The sequence below is a fragment of the Microcaecilia unicolor genome, chromosome 2 (assembly GCF_901765095.1).
Source record: "Microcaecilia unicolor chromosome 2, aMicUni1.1, whole genome shotgun sequence".
Lineage (NCBI taxonomy): Eukaryota > Metazoa > Chordata > Amphibia > Gymnophiona > Siphonopidae > Microcaecilia > Microcaecilia unicolor.
In genome coordinates this window covers 94,362,296-94,380,171 of record NC_044032.1, presented here as the reverse complement: position 1 = coordinate 94,380,171, position 17,876 = coordinate 94,362,296, and the positions used below count along the sequence as shown (strand labels likewise).

Below are 17,876 nucleotides of genomic sequence, written 5' to 3'. Positions count from 1 at the left end.
TTTGTACGTTTGGGAAGCTCACCAGGTGCCCTTGGCCTGGATTGGCCGCTGTCGGGGATAGGATGCTGGGCTCGATGGACCTTTGGTCTTTTCCCAGTGTGGCATTATGTACTTATGTAACATAAGACCTCTCCAACACTGCTGATACAATACAGCATGCAGACTCACATATACTTTCATCAATCTGCCATCCTTTCATATGTCTGTACAAAAAGGAGTTTTTAACTCCTTTCTGAACTCTCATGTCCTGAATCTTTCTTAATCTCAGCAGTAAATTATTCCATAATAGAGGACCTGCTACATAAAAAATTGAGTTCCTGAACTCATTTAATCTTATCACACAATGTGATGGAACATCCAATATCAACTGATCAGCAGATCTCAGTGATTGTGTAGGTTGATAGACATGGAGCTTTGCAGCAAGCACCTTAGAAACCTGTCCCATTATTATCTTAACACAAAACAAATGATCTTACACTGTATGCAGTACTCGATCGGGAGCAAATGTAATCTTTTCAAAACTGGTGCTATGTGCTTATATCGACTACAACCAATCAAGACCCTAGCGATCGAATTCTGGGCCACTTGTAATGCCTTCATTTGAGTTCTTTGAATCCCTAAAAACAAACCACTACAGTAATCAAAGCAAGGTATTATTAAACTCTGAACTACTGTCCGAAAGTTACAAGATTTCACCAAATCCTTTAAACGGCTTATTAATCTCAATTTACAGAACAAATCCCTAACAATTTTCTGTGTCTGAGCTCACATTGTTGACCCTGAATCCACGATGACTCCTAAATTGCACAATTTATGAACAATTGGAATATCATCACCTCCAAAAGTAAAAACTATGGGCATTTCTGGAGAGTCATGAGTAGATAACATTACAATTTGTGTTTTAACATTCAATTTCAAACTATTCTCTTTCATCCAGCAATGAACAGACTGCATCATCAACCTTACATTCTCAAATATGCTATCATAATCAGCAAATGTTACCAAAACCTGAATATCAATAGCGTATAGTCTAAATTAAATGTTAAAACAATTTAATAACTGACATAAAGGCAACAAAAAAATGTTAAACAGAACTGCTGATAAACAGGATCCCAGTGGAACACCAGTTTACATACTCTTAAAGTTGGATACCTCCTTTCCCTGAGAAACACAAAGCTGTCTATTCTGCAAGAAGGAGGTAAACCCACCCTGAGTTTATTTTGAACAGTTTTGTATATGCTGCAAATGCAATGTAAAAAAATTAATTAATTAAATGAGATAGCTGAAAGAAAATGCAACAGATATGGATATTTACCTGTGCTTTCTTCTCACAAAGTTTGTAGACTGTCTCCAGGTTAGGATCATTGTGAAGTAGGTGAGAATACATCCTATGCTCAAAAGCCTCTGTTTTCTGGATGACTTTTTTAAGTCCCTGGTCTTTGATACCCATGTCATCAATGGGATCCAGTAATGGGATGCCATCAGGGAACCGCTTCTGTACCTCCTAAATTAGGACACCAAATACACATGCACTAATAAATCCCAAAAGAATGTCCTGTTAACTAAAACAAACTGATTTAGTGTGCCGAGTTAGACAAGTGAGAAAGAGAAAGAAATACAAACTTGCTGGATCCCTTGTAATTCAGCATTAAAGAATACTCTTGTTGCATAAGGCAACTGAATTTCAATCACACCCATAATTAGTTGCTGTTATTTAAGTACCAAAATTTACTATGTAATATGAATGTAAATTTGCATGACTGCCTGGCATTCATGCTTTAATTTATTAGTCGTCTGCCTCTGAAAACTGTTACATATACTCTGGCACTGAAGGGTAATCAGTTTGCCAATTATAATCTAGTGCCAGCGGACACAAGCCTTCATCACACAGCCATTAGAAGATTCCACAGAAGCCCGGGATTGGATACAGTCCTGTATTGTACTGGTGAAGTTGTTTGGGGAACCTTAAAAATGACATCACATTTTTAGCTCTTAGCAAATTTGTCTAAATGAATATTCCACAACCATCATATTAATTTCACACAAAGTTTCCCCCTTAGATCCTCTGCATGTGCTATTTGATAAATCCATAAATCGATGGAAACATTGATAACAAAACACCATTTATCTGAAGTTAGTGTATCCAAAAACTCACATGTAATGGAACTTCCCCCCACCCCCAGATACACGCAGTCCAATATTCAGCCACACAGTCAACTTAAAAAGTGCTACCCAGATATTCAGTGTCATTATCAGAGTATAAGGGACAAGGCCAAGAGCTACCTGGATAACAGCTCTATTGCCCTCCATTACTTGAAAAACCATCTGGATAACCCAGGACAGCTCTGCCCCCTCCCCCCCCAAGACCACCCCCCAAGACCACCCTTGCACTATCAGATAGCGCTAGGGTGATATGTAGACATCTTCAGCAGCCTTATCCGAATAAAGCTGCTGAAAATCAAGGTACAGTATTTATTAGTGGTGCTTTATCTGGGTAGCAGCATCTGATGAACTTTAACCCAAATTCTGTTATGCTAAAAAATGTCTTATCCAAATCCTGGTGTTACACAGACTTCCCAAAGAAGCCGGTCATATGCAGACACAACCATGGTTATTCAGCAACTTTCCTTTCCTTTTTCTTTGAGCAGCTCTGTTAGTGCCGATACCAGCAGAAAGAAAGCTGAAGATACTTGGGTTAAAATGTAGGTCTGAACCCGGCATCCAAGAATGTTCAACTGTACTATCCAGGAGAAGGTGAAGATTAATATTTTAAAAATACTTATCACAGATGAAAAACACTGCTGAACTCCAGACAGAACAGGGATGCTGGTCTAATAATTTATGAAGTTCCAAGGATTTCTAAGTAGAGGTGGATCAACCCATTGAGGGAGGCAGTAGCATCTTCCAAAACAGACTGGCAAACTTACTAAGAATTATCATCGATGAATGGACAAAGCCTTAGGTAAGTAAAAGCCCCCAATGTAAAATACTCAATTCTTGTAAAGCAATGGGGGAAAGGGAAGCATCTGGAAGACTATGTATTACAGGAAATAAAGCCCAGATCTAAGACAGTAGTGGAAGAAGTTGATTTGGATTTAGTAGTAACCACAGAAACATGATTCATTGAGTGAAGATATTCACAAAATTGTGATCTCATTCTGCTGGCTGCTGATTGGCTGCAGTGTCATGAAAGTAGTGAGATCCTAGGTTTTCTGAATGGAAAACTGTTTTGGTAATTAGCCAACACTGGAAGGAACAATACTGGACATGCTGCTTACAAATAGGAGTGTTTCTGATGTTATGGCGCATGATCATCTACAATACAGTCATCACTGGATGGTGTGGTTCAGTATTAGAGAGGCAGAGATGGTTCATTCAAAGGTGAGGGTCCTAGAATTTAAAAAAACTAACTTTACCAAGATAGGTAAACCCCTCAAGAAGTCATTAGGTAAACTTGAAAATCTAACAGCAGCAGAAGAGCAGTGAGCAAAACTGAAAGGAGATATTGTAAGAGCAACAAATATTTTTGTTAGGAAACTAAATCAAGGTAACAGAAAAATAAAGAAGCAGCTATGGCTTCTAAAGTATTAGCTGAAAAGGTGTGAAAGGAAGAAAAAAAGGTTATTATTCCTAAACACGCAACTGCACAAGAAGACAAGAGGAAAAAATGTCTGGAAGAGCAAAGAGAAGCTGAGAAAGTAGTCAGGCAAGCAAAGATGTAAAAAGGAGAAAACATTTGTAAAATTGTTACAAGAAAGCATGGGAAAGTGGCATAGTGAGACTGACAGATGAAGGGGAGTAATATGTGGAGGCTAATGTGGAAAAACAGTATTCACTGTGGAAGGGCCAGAAGTAGGACCAGAAAAAACTGACACAGGAATGTAAGGGAGATTCTCCGGAAATGTTTGTGAGGAGCAAGCCAAATTAGAAGTAGGTAAACAGATAAGGGATACATCCAATGGTAAGTACATTTATGAAAGTTCTGAAAACTATAGGGTCAGGAGTAGTTTATGGGGCACTGCAGATAGGCAGATGTGGTTCCTTCTCAAAAGAGTAGAAAATGGAGGCTAGCAACTACAGCTAATTTGGTGGTGAGTAAATTAATGGAATCATTTTTAGAACAAGACAGTCCAGTTTCTAGAATTCGGTGAATAAAAGTATTCAAAGAAGAATGGCTTGAGATAACATTTTACAGAGAATCTGAGCAATTTATTTGTCTGGGTGGCAAAAGAGTTGGATTGGGGAGAACGCCAGTTGTAATGTAATTAGATTTCAGCAAGGCCTCTGATATGGTTCCAACAGGCAACTTATAAATACAGGTCTTTGGCATGGGCCTCAAAGTGACCGACTAGGCTAAAAACTGTGAAGTGGGAGGCAATCAAGTGGAGCAGTAAATGGGGTTCATTCTGAGCAAAATGGAATTACCAGTGGCATCCCTCAGGTATCGGTCCTTGGTCAGATTCCTGACATTTTTTTAAAACTACCAAACTACCAAGTACCAGGAAGGAGACCTTTTAGCCAGTCCTGGTTTTTAACTTGCACCTTAAAACAGTGTAGTACTTGTAGTCCCTAAGTCTACCCATTGGAATCACTGCTGCAGGTCCCATAACACACCATGATAGGGTTGCAAGAAATCCAGGACAGGATTACTTGGTAGCTATGCATTTTCATAAGTGATATTGCAGCAAGGCTATCAATAAAGATTTGCCATTTTGCAGGTAACTCAGTGTACTATTGTTGATTAAGAACTGGCTAGAAGATAGAAAACAGACTGTAGGGTTAAATGGTCAATATTCTCAATGGAGACAGGTAAATAGTGGTGTTACCCAGAGGTATGTGCTGGTACTGCTGCTTTTAAACATATTTATAAATGATTTAGCAACAGGCATAATGAGTGAGTGAGGTGATTCAATTTGTTGATGACACAAAGTTATTCAAAGTTGTTAAATCACAAGAGGATTGTAAAAAATTGCAAGAGGATCTCACAAGATTGGGTGACTTGGCATCCAAATGGCAGATGATGTTTAATCTTAGCAAGTGCAAAGTGATACATGTAGAGAAGAGGAACCTTAACTACAGCTACATGATATAAAGTTTCACATTAGGAGTCACTGTCCAGGAAAAGGATCTATGTGTCATCACTGATGATACGTTAAAACTCTCTGCTCAGTGTGTAGCAGCAGCTAAGAAAACAAATAGAATGCTAGGAATTATTAGGAAAGGAATGGAGAACAAAATTAAGATTATTATAGTGCCTTCGTATTGCTTCATGGTGCGACTGCACCTCGAATACTGTGTACACTTCTGGTCGCTGCATCTCAAAAAAATATATAGCAGAATTATAAAAGGTACCGAGAAGGGCAACAAAAATAATAAATGGGATGGGATGGAACGACTTCCCTATGAGGAAAGGCTAAAGAGGCTAGGGTTCTTCAGCTTGGAGAAGAGATGGCTGAGGGGAGATATGATAGAGGTCTTTAAAATACAGAGTGGAGTGACCACCAAATGAATTGCTTGTTTACTCTTTTCAAAAACATAAGGACTAGGGGGCATGCAATGAAGCTACTAAGTAGTAAATTTAAAAGAAATCAGAGAAAATATTTCTTCACTCAACTTGTAATTAAACTCTGGAATTTGTTGCCAGTGAATGTGGAAAAATTGGTTAGTTTAGCAAGGTTTAAAAATGGTTTGGACAATTTCTAAAAGAAAAGTCCATAACTCATTATTAAAGATGGATTTGGGAAAAATCCACCACTTATTCCTAGGATAAGCAGCATAAAATCTGTCTTACTTGGGATCCTGCCAGGCACTTGGACCTCGCTTGGCCACTGTTGGAAACAGGATACTGGGCTTGATGGACTGTCAGTCTGTCTCAGTATGGCAATGCTTATGTTCTTAATCTGCCACAGTATAAACAGTGTGAAAAAATAGGAGGAAAGACTTCTCATGAATCTAGGAGAATGATCTAGAGCAGGGGGCTCCAAAATTTGTCTTGGGGGGACCCCAACCAGTCAGGTTTTCTGAATATCCACACTGAATATGCATGAGAGAAATCTGTATGCAGTGGAAGTGCATGCAAATCAATCTCATGAATATTCATTGTAAATATCCAGAAAACCTGACTGGCTGAGGTTCTCCCAAGTAGAGGTTTGGGAACCCCTGGTCTAGATTTAGGCAGCTAAGATACAACAACAAAGAAATAAAGGGTGGTACTTCTGGACAGCAAAAAATCCAAGGAAAGGCCAGAGAATGAAGACCTTTTTTCCATGAAACTAGAGCAGATCCTTGGGTGATCCTTAGATAAGGAAGCAGCAAAAGCCAGAAGGGTGCTCAAGTGTAGAGAGAGAAGAACTGCCAGCATAAACATAGAAACATGACAGCAGATAAGTCTGCCCTTCCACAGTAACCACTAACTCTTCCTTTTCCTAAGGGATCCCACATGCCTGTCCCATGCTGCCTTAAACTCTGATACAGTCTTCATCTCCACAACCTCCACCAGGAGGCCATTTCACGCATCCACTACCCTGCCTCAGTATAAGATCCTGGTGAGAACTCATTTGGAGTAATGTGTGTAATGTTTCACCCCTCCCCTTGCCTGCTTTGGATACTACCACTCTATGTGGACTACATAGTAACATAGTAGATGATGGCAGAAAAAGACCTGCATGGTCCATCCAGTCTGCCCAAGACAAACTCATATGTGTATACCTTACCTTGAATTTGTACCTGTCCTTTTCAGGGCACAGACCATATAAGTCTGCCCAGCAGTATTTCCCGCCTCCCGACCACCAGTCCCGCCTCCCATCACCGGCTCTGGTACAGACCGTATAAGTCTGCCCTCCCCTATCCTCGCCTCCCAACCACCACCCCCTCTTCCCCCCCAACTGCTCTGCCACCCAATTTCAGCTAAGCTTCTGAGGATCCATTCCTTCTGCACAGGATTCCTCTATGTATATCCCATGCATATTTGAACTCCGTTACCGTTTTCATCTCCACCACCTCCCGCAGGAGGGCATTCCAAGCGTCCACCACCCTCTCCGTAAAAAAATACTTCCTGATATCTTTCCTGAGTCTGCCCCCCTTCAATCTCATTTCATGTCCTCTCGTTCTACCGCCTTCCCATCTCCGGAAAAGATTTGTTTGCGGATTAATACCTTTCAAATATTTGAACGTCTATATCATATCACCCCTGTTCCTCCTTTCCTCCAGGGTGTACATGTTCAGGTCAGCAAGCCTCTCTTCTTACGTCTTGGAACGCAACTCCCATACCATCCTCGTAGCTTTTCTTTGCACCGCTTCCATTTTTTTAACATCCTTCGCAAGATACGGCCTCCAAAACTGAACACAATACTCCAGGTGGGGCCTCACCAACGTCTTATACAGGGGCATTAAAACCTCCTTTCTTCTGCTGGTCACTCCTCTCTCTATACAGCCTAGCAATCTTCTAGCTACTGCCACCGCCTTGTCGCACTGTTTCGTCGCCTTCAGGTCCTCAGATACTATCACCCCAAGATCCCTCTCCCCGTCCGTGCCTATCAGACTCTCCCCGCCTAACACATACGTCTCCCTTGGATTTCTACTCTCCAAGTGCATCACTTTGCATTTCTTCGCATTGAATTTTAATTGCCAAACGTTAGACCATTCTTCTAGCTTCTTCAGATCTTTTTTCATGTTTTCCACACCCTCCGGGGTGTCCACTCTGTTGGAAATCTTGGTGTCATCCGCAAAAAGGCAAACTTTACCTTGTAACCCTTCGGCAATGTCACTCACAAATATATTGAACAGAATCGGCCCCAGCACCGATCCCTGAGGCACTCCACTACTCACCTTTCCTTCCTCCGAGCGAACTCCATTCACCACCACCCTCTGGCGTCTGTCCGTCAACCAGTTCCTAATCCAGTTCACCACTTCGGGTCCTATCTTCAGGCCGTCTAGTTTATTTAAGAGCCTCCTGTGGGGAACCGTGTCGAAAGCCTTGCTGAAATCTAAGTAGATGACGTCCATAGCACGTCCTTGATTTAATTCTCCTGTCACCCAGTCAAAGAATTCAATGAGATTCGTTTGGCACGATTTCCCTTTGGTGAAACCATGTTGACTCGGATCATGCAACTTATTGGCTTCCAGGAAATTCACTATCCTTTCCTTCAGCATGGCTTCCATTACTTTTCCAATAACCGAAGTGAGGCTTACCGGCCTGTAGTTTCCAGCTTCTTCCCTATCCCCACTTTTGTGAAGAGGGACCACCTCCGCCGTTCTCCAATCCCTCGGAACCTCTCCCGTCTCCAAGGATTTATTAAACAAGTCTTTAAGAGGACCCGCCAGAACCTCTCTGAGCTCCCTCAGTATTCTGGGGTGGATCCCGTCCGGCCCCATGGCTTTGTCCACATTTAGCTTTCCAAGTTGTTGATACACACTCTCTTCCGTGAACGGCGCTCTATCCACCTCATTTTCAGGTGTACTTTTGCCAGTCCCTCTCGGTCCTTCCCCAGGGTTTTCTTCAGTGAAAACAGAACAAAAGTATCTATTTAGCAAATTGGCTTTTTCTTCATCATTTTCTACATAGCGTTTTGTTGTATCTTTTAGTCTCACAATTCCCTTTATAGTCTTTCTCCTTTCACTAATATACCTGAAGAAGTTTTTGTCTCCTTTCCTTACATTTCTAGCCATTTGTTCTTCCGCTTGCGCCTTCGCCAGACGTACCTCTCTCTTGGCTTCTTTCAGTTTCTTCCAGTATTCCTCCCCGTGTTCCTCCTCTTGAGATTTTCTATATTTCTAGAACGCTAACTCTTTAATCTTTATTTTCTCAGCCACTTGCTTTGAGAACCATATCGGTTTCCTTTTTCTCTTGCTTTTATTTACTCTCCTTACATAAAGGTCTGTGGCCTTGTTTATTACTTCTTTTAGCCTGGACCACTGTCCTTCCACTTCTCGTATGTCCTCCCAGCCCATCAGCTCCTTCCTCAGGTATTCTCCCATTTTGTTAAAGTCAGCTCGCTTGAAATCCAGGACTTTGAGTTTAGAGTGGCCGCCATCCACATGAGCCGTTCCATCAAAACAAATCGTTTGATGGTCACTGTTTCCCAGGTGTGCAGCCACTCGGACATTTGACACACTATCTTCATTCGTGAGCACCAGATCCAACGTGGCTCCCTCCCTCGTGGGTTCGTTCACCATTTGTCTGAGCAGAGCACTTTGGAAAGCATCCACAATCTCTCTACTTCTTTCCGATTTTGCAGACGGAACCTTCCAATCTACATCCGGCAGATTAAAATCTCCCAACAACAAAACCTCTCTTTTCTTCTCCAACTTTTGAATATCAGCGATCAGATCTTTATCTAGTTCTTCCAATTGTGTCGGGGGTCTATAGACAACACCCACGTGGACCAAGGTTCTATCCTCTCTTGTTAAGGTGATCCATATCGCTTCTTCCTTTCCCCAGTTCCCTGTCATTTCAGTCACTGGGATATCATTTCTTACATACAGAGCTACTCCTCCACCTATACGTCCCTCTCTAGCCTTCCTAAAAAGATTATAGCCTGGTATGTTTACATCCCATTCATGGGAACCATTGAGCCATGTCTCTGTGACTGCAACTATGTCCAAGTCAGCCTCCAAAATCAGGGCTTGAAGGTCATGAATTTTATTGCTTAGACTGCGAGCATTTGTGGTCATTGCTTTCCATGTACATTTCCTAGTATGTGTTTTGGTTTTAGTGATTTGTGAGGGTGTTTTCTCTTTGGGTACCTTCTCATATTTTTGTTCCCCCTTCCTTGCTTTTTCTTTTTTTTCCGCTTCAGTTTTATTTTCAGGAACATCACAGTGCTGTAGTGGAGCAAAAGAATTTTGTAGTGGTAACACTTGTGCGGGCGGATGCTTCTGTGTCACATGATGAAGTCTGCCTGAGCCTACTGTGAACCATCTGTTCTTATGTGGTTTTATTTTTTGAGGCAGTGGTGAGAAGTTATGATTCTGCACAGTCCTATAAGTTGCTTTAATTGCATCTAATTCTTGCATTACTTTACAGAGCTCTTGTTTTAAAGTAGATAGCTGAAGACAGATAGGACAAGCTTTAAGTCTCCAGATGATTGGCCTTGAAACTAAAGCATCACAATTATTGCAGAGAATAAAAGTCATCCTGATTGGTTGAAATGGGTATGAACAGGTGTACTATGTTGGAGTAACAGCCTTCAAGACTGCCTGTGTATGATTGAGTAAAGTTAATGAGGTTTGGTTTGTCTATAAATGAGTGGCAAACCCTGGGGTGGGTGGGATTATAAGTCCCAAAGTGTCAGATAAATGCTGTTATCAAGGGAATGCTCTAGTTGAATGGACCCAAATGGTCCAGTCTGAGCAAGAATTTTCACTTGATTTAACTTTTAAAACTGCCCTAGATTTTGCTAACTTTCCTTTTAACTAAGTCTAAATATTCCCAATAATTATAGCAGTTCCTCTCTATCAGAGTTTGGCAGGAACAGAAAGAAAGCCAGAAAGAAAGAGAGAGAGGTTTCACAGTGCTAATTAAAATTATTAAGCAATAAGCATTAAAATTTAAAGAGATTATCAGGTAGCTCACCTAAAAAACCAGCTAGTTGAGAAGTTTGGGGATTTAGAGGTCAGAATTAAACCTTTCCTTTGCAGGAGTTTTTGGTTCAGTTCCAGCACCTAAAAAACCAGCTAGTTGAGAAGTTTGGGGATTTAGAGGTCAGAATTAAACCTTTCCTTTGCAGGAGTTTCTGGTTTCTTTAAACCAAAAATTCTCTAAAAGGCACTAAACGTTAGGTGCCAAAAATCTTGTGTGCTAAGATAGCATTTTATAACGGCATCTAGGCACCCAGATTCAGCTACAGAACAGACTGTAAGTTGGCATTTGTGGGCCAACATTTAGGTACCATCACTTATGCCGTGTAAAAGGCAGGTGTACATGTTAGTGCCTAAATGTTGGTACTTACGCATGCAACTACAGTATTCTGCAAGTTTCGTGTGCAAATGTGTGATCCGCCCACATGCATGCCACCTTGCAATTACACACTACCTTATAAAATAGTATTTGTTACATTTGTACCCCACATTTTCCCACCTATTTGTGGCTTACATAGTACCGTAAAGGCGTTCGCCAAGTCGGTTGATAACAAATACAAGGTTATATAGTGGTCAAATGAGGTAGGTGTGAATCAGGCACCATGAGAGTTGAAAGGAATGAAGATTGTATATTGTCCAGTACGATAATTGGTTATGCTGTGTTGCTGGGTGTGGGAATTTACGTTGGATCGATGGGGTAGGCCTTCTTGAAGAGGTGGGTTTTTAGTGATTTCCTGAAGTTTAGGTGGTCATGGATTCTTTTCACAGTTTTTGGGAGTCCATGTCATAGTTGTGCGCTTATGTAGGAGAAGCCTGCGCTTATGAAGGAGAAGCCGGATGCGTAAGTTGTTTTGTATTTAAGTCCTTTGCAATTTGAGTAATGTAGGTTTAGGTATGATCGTGATGATCCGATTCTGTTTCTGGTTGGGAGATCTATGAGGTCTGTCATGTATCCTGGGACTACGCCGTAGATAATTTTGTGGACCAAAGTGCAGATTTTGAAGATGATCCGTTCTTTGATTGGGAGCCAGTAAAGTTTTTTCTCGAAGGGGTTTAGCACTTTCGAATCATGTTTTACTATATATCAGCCTGGCTGCTGTGTTCTGGGCGGTCTGGAGTTTTTTTGAGAGTTGTTCTTTACATCCCGAATAGATTCCATTGCAGTAATCTGTGTGGCTTAGGACCATTGACTGTATTAGGTTTCGAAAAGTTTCCCTTGGGAAGAAAGGTTTTACTCGTTTGAGTTTCCACATTGAATAGAACATTTTCTTTATTACGGAGTTTACTTGGCTCTCGAGAGTAAGGGTGCGGTCGATTGCGACGCCAAGTATTTTTAGGCTGTGTCCTGGGGTATTTATGGTTGTGGGTTTGTACTTGTTATGTTGAGATGAGAGTATGAGGAAGTGTGTTTTTTCAGTGTTCAGTTTCAGTTGGAATGAGTTTGCCCATGATGTTCAGGCCATCATTGATTTCATTGGATATTTCTGTCATTTCTGAAAGGAATGTAGATTGTAACATCATCTGCATAGATGAACGGGTTGAGGCCTCGATTGGATAAGGACTTTGCCAGTGGGATCATCATCATGTTGAAAAGTATTGGTGATAATAGTGATCCTTGAGGTACTCCGCAGGCTGCTTTCCACGGTGGTGATATGTTTGAGTTTCATTTTACTTGGTATGTTCTGGTGGTTAGAAAACCCTTGATCCAATTAAGTACATTTCCATCAATCCCGAAGTGGCCAAGGAGTCTTAGTAGTATATTGTGGTTTACCATGTCGAATGTGCTCGACATGTCGAACTGGAGGAAGAGTATGCTTTTACCTGTGGCTATTTCCAGCTTGAATTTGGCCAGGAGAGTGACTAGGACAGTTTCAGTACTATGGTTGGGGCGGAATTCTGATTGTGAGTTGTTTAGTATTGAGAACTTGTCCATGCATTTCGTAAGCTGTTTGGTCACTAAGCTCTCCATTAGTTTTACTACTAGTAGGATAGACGCAACTGGATGGTAATTGGTGAGATCGTTTGTGTTTTTCTTGGTGTCTTTTGGTATTGGGGTGAGTAGGATGTTACCATATTCCTCGGGGAATAGACCTTGTTGTAGCATGAAGTTTAGGTAGGATGTGAGGTCTTCTATGAAGCAGTCGGGGGCGGATTTGAGTAGATGACTGGGACATGTATCCAGTTTGCAGTAGGGGTTGGCAAACCTATGAGTCACTTGTGTAACTGATTCAGTGGTGAGGAGATTAAATGTCTGTGTTGGTTGTGGTGATAGGTGTGGTGTCTAGTAACTTGTTTACGAGTTGAAATAGTTTCTTCAGATCTTTGTAATCCGGTCTTTAGTTTTGTAGTAGGACCTTTTGGTTTGTCTTATTGCATATTTGTATTTTCTATGTGTTTGTTTCCATGCATTGAGTGTATGTTCATCTTTTATTTTTTTCCATGCTCGTTCAAGTTTCCTGGATTGTGTTTTGAGTTTTTTTAATTTGTCATTGAACCATGGTATCGAGCTTTGTCTTCTTGATATTCTTAACTTTAAGGGTGCTATTTCGTTTAGTACGCTTCTACTACTACTACTACTACTATTTAACATTTCTAGAGCGCTACAAAGTGTACGCAGCGCTGTACAAACACAGAAGAAAGACAGTCCCTGCTCAAAGAGCTTACAATCTAATAGACAAAAAGTAAAGCATTTAAATTTAAAATATTTAAGCAGTCAAGCACAAGAGAACAGTCACAGAAGGACAGAAGATGTTGAAGGGTGGTCAGTGTGATTAGGTGTAACTCTGGTTGGAGTAGTGGGAGAAGGTGATAGAAGAATAGAAATGGGTGAGGTAAAGTAATGAGTGGGTTGATAGGGAGGTTATATAAGACATGTCACTCTAGGGGTGGGTGGGTAGAGGGGTAGGGTGGGTGGAAGCAGGAGAAGGTATTCTCTGCAGCCTATCTGTGAGATGGAAAATGCTCTCTGAAGCTGCTGCTATAAGTTGTTAGTTTTCTCTCCCTGAAAGAGATCCAAGCCACACCCACGAAGTTCAAACTGTCAGTGGGGAGGGTGAGGGGAGGAAATGGCAGTGCTTGATGAAAAAGAGAGCTCAGTTTGATAGGAGATATACTATAGGATGTCATTCTGAGGCCAGGCTAAGTCTAAAGCAGGAGAAGGTATTCTCTGCAGCCTATCTGTGAGATGGAAAATGCTCTCTGAAGCTGCTGCTATAAGTTGTTAGTTTTCTCTCCCTGAAAGAGATCCAAGCCACACCCACGAAGTTCAAACTGTCAGTGGGGAGGGTGAGGGGAGGAAATGGTACGCTTCTGCATCTATCTTCCCAGTGATTGAGATAATGTATGGAATCAGTTCGTGTTGTCCATCCGTTGTCATATATCTGTTGCCAGAATACTTGTGGATCTAGTTGCCATCTTGTAGTATAAGTTGTATGTTCTGGTGTACGGTTTAATCCCTTCTTCCACCAGTTTAGAGATAGGATTGGTTTGTAGTGGTCAGTCTAAGGTGTTTCTGTCCATTTGATGTCTGTTATTAATAGGTTATGATCTGTGGACAGTTTATGTGATAAGAAGTCCAGTGTGTGTCCCTTGATATGGGTAGTTTGCATGTGAGGCCATTTGAGGTCCCAGGACTGTAGGAAGTCTTTGCATTCACGTGCATTGGTGGAGTTGGGGTCTTCTAGGTGAAGGTTTATGTCACCTAGTATTAATGTATTGGAGTTGTTTACACAAGCGTTTGAGATGAAGTCCGTGAAGATAGGCTGGCTTTCATTCCAGTTACTGGGCGGTCTGTAAAACAGGATGCAATTCAGATGATCGATCAGGGATTTGTTATAGATTCTGAATGAAGCAATTTTTAGTTGGGGTGATATGGACTCAGCAGTTACTGCCATTTATCCCTGTTTGGCGCTTGTTCCGTTTTAGTACTTTAAGTTACACCCTGAATTGGTGCCTATCTTGTGGTGCACTCCTTAGCTATACAAATGCATGTATTTAATTTCACTGGAAAATATATGCAGCAATGGAACCTGCACAGTAGAAGCACTGAGTTTTTTTTTTTACTCTCAAACAACCTCTAATTAACTAGAAAATAAATAAGTAAAGCGAAACTTTTTGGGACTCAAACTGGTACTGGATTGGCAACAGGATACTGGCCTTGTTGGACCTCTGATCTGACTCAGGAGGGCAACTATTATGTTCTTATAAGTTGAAAACACCTTAAGAATAGAAGTTCTATCCTCAGTGATGGATGGACTTTAGATAGGCTTTGTGTCCACTCCAGATAGAAGGAAACAACTCTTTCAATCTAGGGAATGAATATAAATTTTCATTTTTAATACCATGTTAGACAGGATCGTAGGATGTGGATTGAATAGCACCCTACTATGATGAAGTCTGGTACAACAATAATAAATCACTAGAGCCCAGAGATCACAGACTGCTGAAGTGATTGCCACCATTAGGGAGATCTTCCAGGTCAGGTACGTCAACTTGCAAAAGTCTAGAGACTGAAAGGGAAACTATCTGCAGTTTGAAGTACCACATAGATGCCCACTGACACTGCAGGAGGTTCCAGCTAAAGCATGCCTTGTATGCATCTGACAACTTCTCCTTATCACCATAAGAGCAGGCACAGCCAATGCTGTGATGTGGGATCTTCCTCTGATTCCATCATTGACAACCTTGCCAATTCTGAATAAACTGCACCATGTACTGGCTTGCTTCTTTATGATTTGTTCCATCTGCTTGCTCTCACTTCCTCTCTACTGTACTGACATTTTGCTACACACAGTCCTCAGGAAGAGAAGTCCAAATAAATCTCTACTAATGTGCGACTAGATTCGCTGTTAATACAAGAGGTGAACTGTTTCACCTCAGAGCTTGAAAGCAGATGGTTCAAGGATAACAAACAAAAAAACAAAGCTGAATGGATGCCTACTAACACCTGTATTTAAGAAAACTGCAGATAATTTAGTAGGAATACAGAAAAAAAAAAGACTTAAGGGTTCCAAAAAGTTAAGTAGGACAAGCTAGAAGCATGCAAAAACAAAAATCCAGAAACAAATATTTTCAGAAGAATTGCAGGGCCACTCCACAGCAAAATATATTCAAATACCTCGGTTTTCATTGATAATCCGTCCGAAAACCGAAAGACGAAAACCGAGGCAATTATTTCCATATGAATCAATGTAAATCCAATTAATTCGTTCTAGACACTCCAAAATACATACCAAAAACACATTTTATAGAGAATAAATATAGTCCCATGATGGAGCTAAAGGGAAAGGGTTAACTTATTAGAAGGGAAAACACTTAACAGGGGAAAATGAGATTTGAGCACATGTGATTTTATCTTGTGTGCGTTGCGTTAGACCTGCAGGGTGATGCTCACACAACGAGAAACAATGCCACAATGAGCAGGAGAACGCGTGGGTCGCCCTTTGTTTTCGCAAAATTAGCAGCGAGATCACGTGGGCACACCAACGAAAACCGAGGCAACCGATGAAATCCGAGACAAAGTTTTCACTGAAAAAAATCAACGAAAACCGAAACCAACGATAACCGAAGTCAACGAAAACCGAGGTGTCACTGTATTCTGCTGTAGAAGAAAGGAATTTAGGGATGCATTATAGATGTAACAGCGTAGGGAATACTGTGAGCACTCTGGAAGATGTTCTCCATTTGGCAGCAAACAGAATGGTATTTAAGTGCATAAAATTCGAAAAACTTAAGTTGTAAATATACATTCTTAATATGCCCCCAAAAGATTTCTTTGCACACAATTCCTTATACTAATACATGCAATTCTTGACTCAGCTTTTGAAAATTTTACATAATGCAATCACATGATAAAGATGGTGTTCAGACTGTCAAGTAAAAATTTTTTAAATATGTTTTAAAATGCAAGATCAAGCAAAATACATAATATTAGATAAAAGTTAATGTCAAGTAATTCTCTGCATTGACTGGACACGGAGATGAAACAAAGACTGTTTCTCCAACAGAAATATTGAGAAATTGGATCTTAAATATTCTCTGCATTCCAATTTAAAAATTCTAGAGAAAGGACATAGTAAGCATACGAATATTCAAATACAGCCTGGTGCACATCAAAGGTGCTATAAAATAATATCTACCTGTATTGATTTTAACACACTTTGTCTGTTATCCAGAGGCCGAAGGTCTTTGGGTATGTAAAGCCGCACACTGCTCATAGCACTGAGAAGATGCAACATGACAGGAACAACCTATGAACATAAACCACAAGTAAAAATCTTCCAAATATGCTATTTTCTTCTACAGGCTTAGAAGTAATAATTTGAGGAGGTTAAAAAAGAATACATAATACGAACCAGAGGAATACATCAGAATTGAAAGGCGCATGACTAGAAACATTAGTGTGCAGTATCACTGTCCCAAAAATGAAGCAAGACAACTTTACATCACATCATAGGAGCCAAATTTTCAAAATTATTGCAGTCAAGAAGTTTGTTCAACATTGGGGGTGCTCAAAGCAATCACAGCACTGGCTCATATGTGTCACATAAAACAGTCCAGAAAATTCCACCCTCCCCCAACCCTTTTCATGCATAAGGGTGACGTCTGAAACATTACCAAAGATTTCTGCAGCAGGCTGGGAAGATTGAGGTAGTAAGAATTTGCTGCATCTGCAACAATAGCCTCTCATACTGCACAATCATACTCAGAACCAGAGATCACACACATATCCAGTTCATATGGGATATGACACAGGAGAGCATATGTTATAAAATCCTGATAAGTAACAGAAAGAAGGAAACCAGGAGATGACATGGTAACATCTACACCTGTCTGAGAAGTTGGCTGCACTACGATGTGAGAAGAATATATGCACATTTAAAACCTTAATGCTTACATAAGTACATAAGCACTGCCATACTGGGAAAGACCAAGGGTCCATCAAGCCCAGCATCCTGTCTCCGACAGCGACCAATCCAGGCTTCAAAAACCCGGCAACCCCCCCCCCCCCCCCCCCCCCCGTATCAGACTGAAGATAATCCTGTTTTTCAATCACATATATTTAGCACCAGCAGCTCACTACAATAATTTGGGTGTAATAGTGAAAAGTCATTTGACACCTCCTACTGGTACAACTCTTCCTCTTGCTTCTTAACTGTAAAGCTCATATACTTGCACACCACCTCGGAGATGGACTGTAAATGATCCCTGAGTTGACTATGCGGTTTACAATTTCTGAGTGGAGGAGTGGCGTAGTGGTTAGAGCACCGGTCTTGCAATCCAGAGGTGGCCAGTTCAAA

General features: G+C 40.9%; 1 protein-coding gene across 1 annotated transcript in view; it reads right to left on the bottom strand.

Moving 5' to 3' along the window:
• The window catches only part of MTREX (Mtr4 exosome RNA helicase), a 427,098-nt gene that overhangs the window by 119,546 nt on the left and 289,676 nt on the right, over positions 1-17,876 (bottom strand). The window contains 2 exon segments of the mRNA XM_030193130.1: positions 1,316-1,504; positions 16,716-16,826. Of these exon segments, the coding sequence (XP_030048990.1) occupies positions 1,316-1,504; positions 16,716-16,826 (300 nt within the window).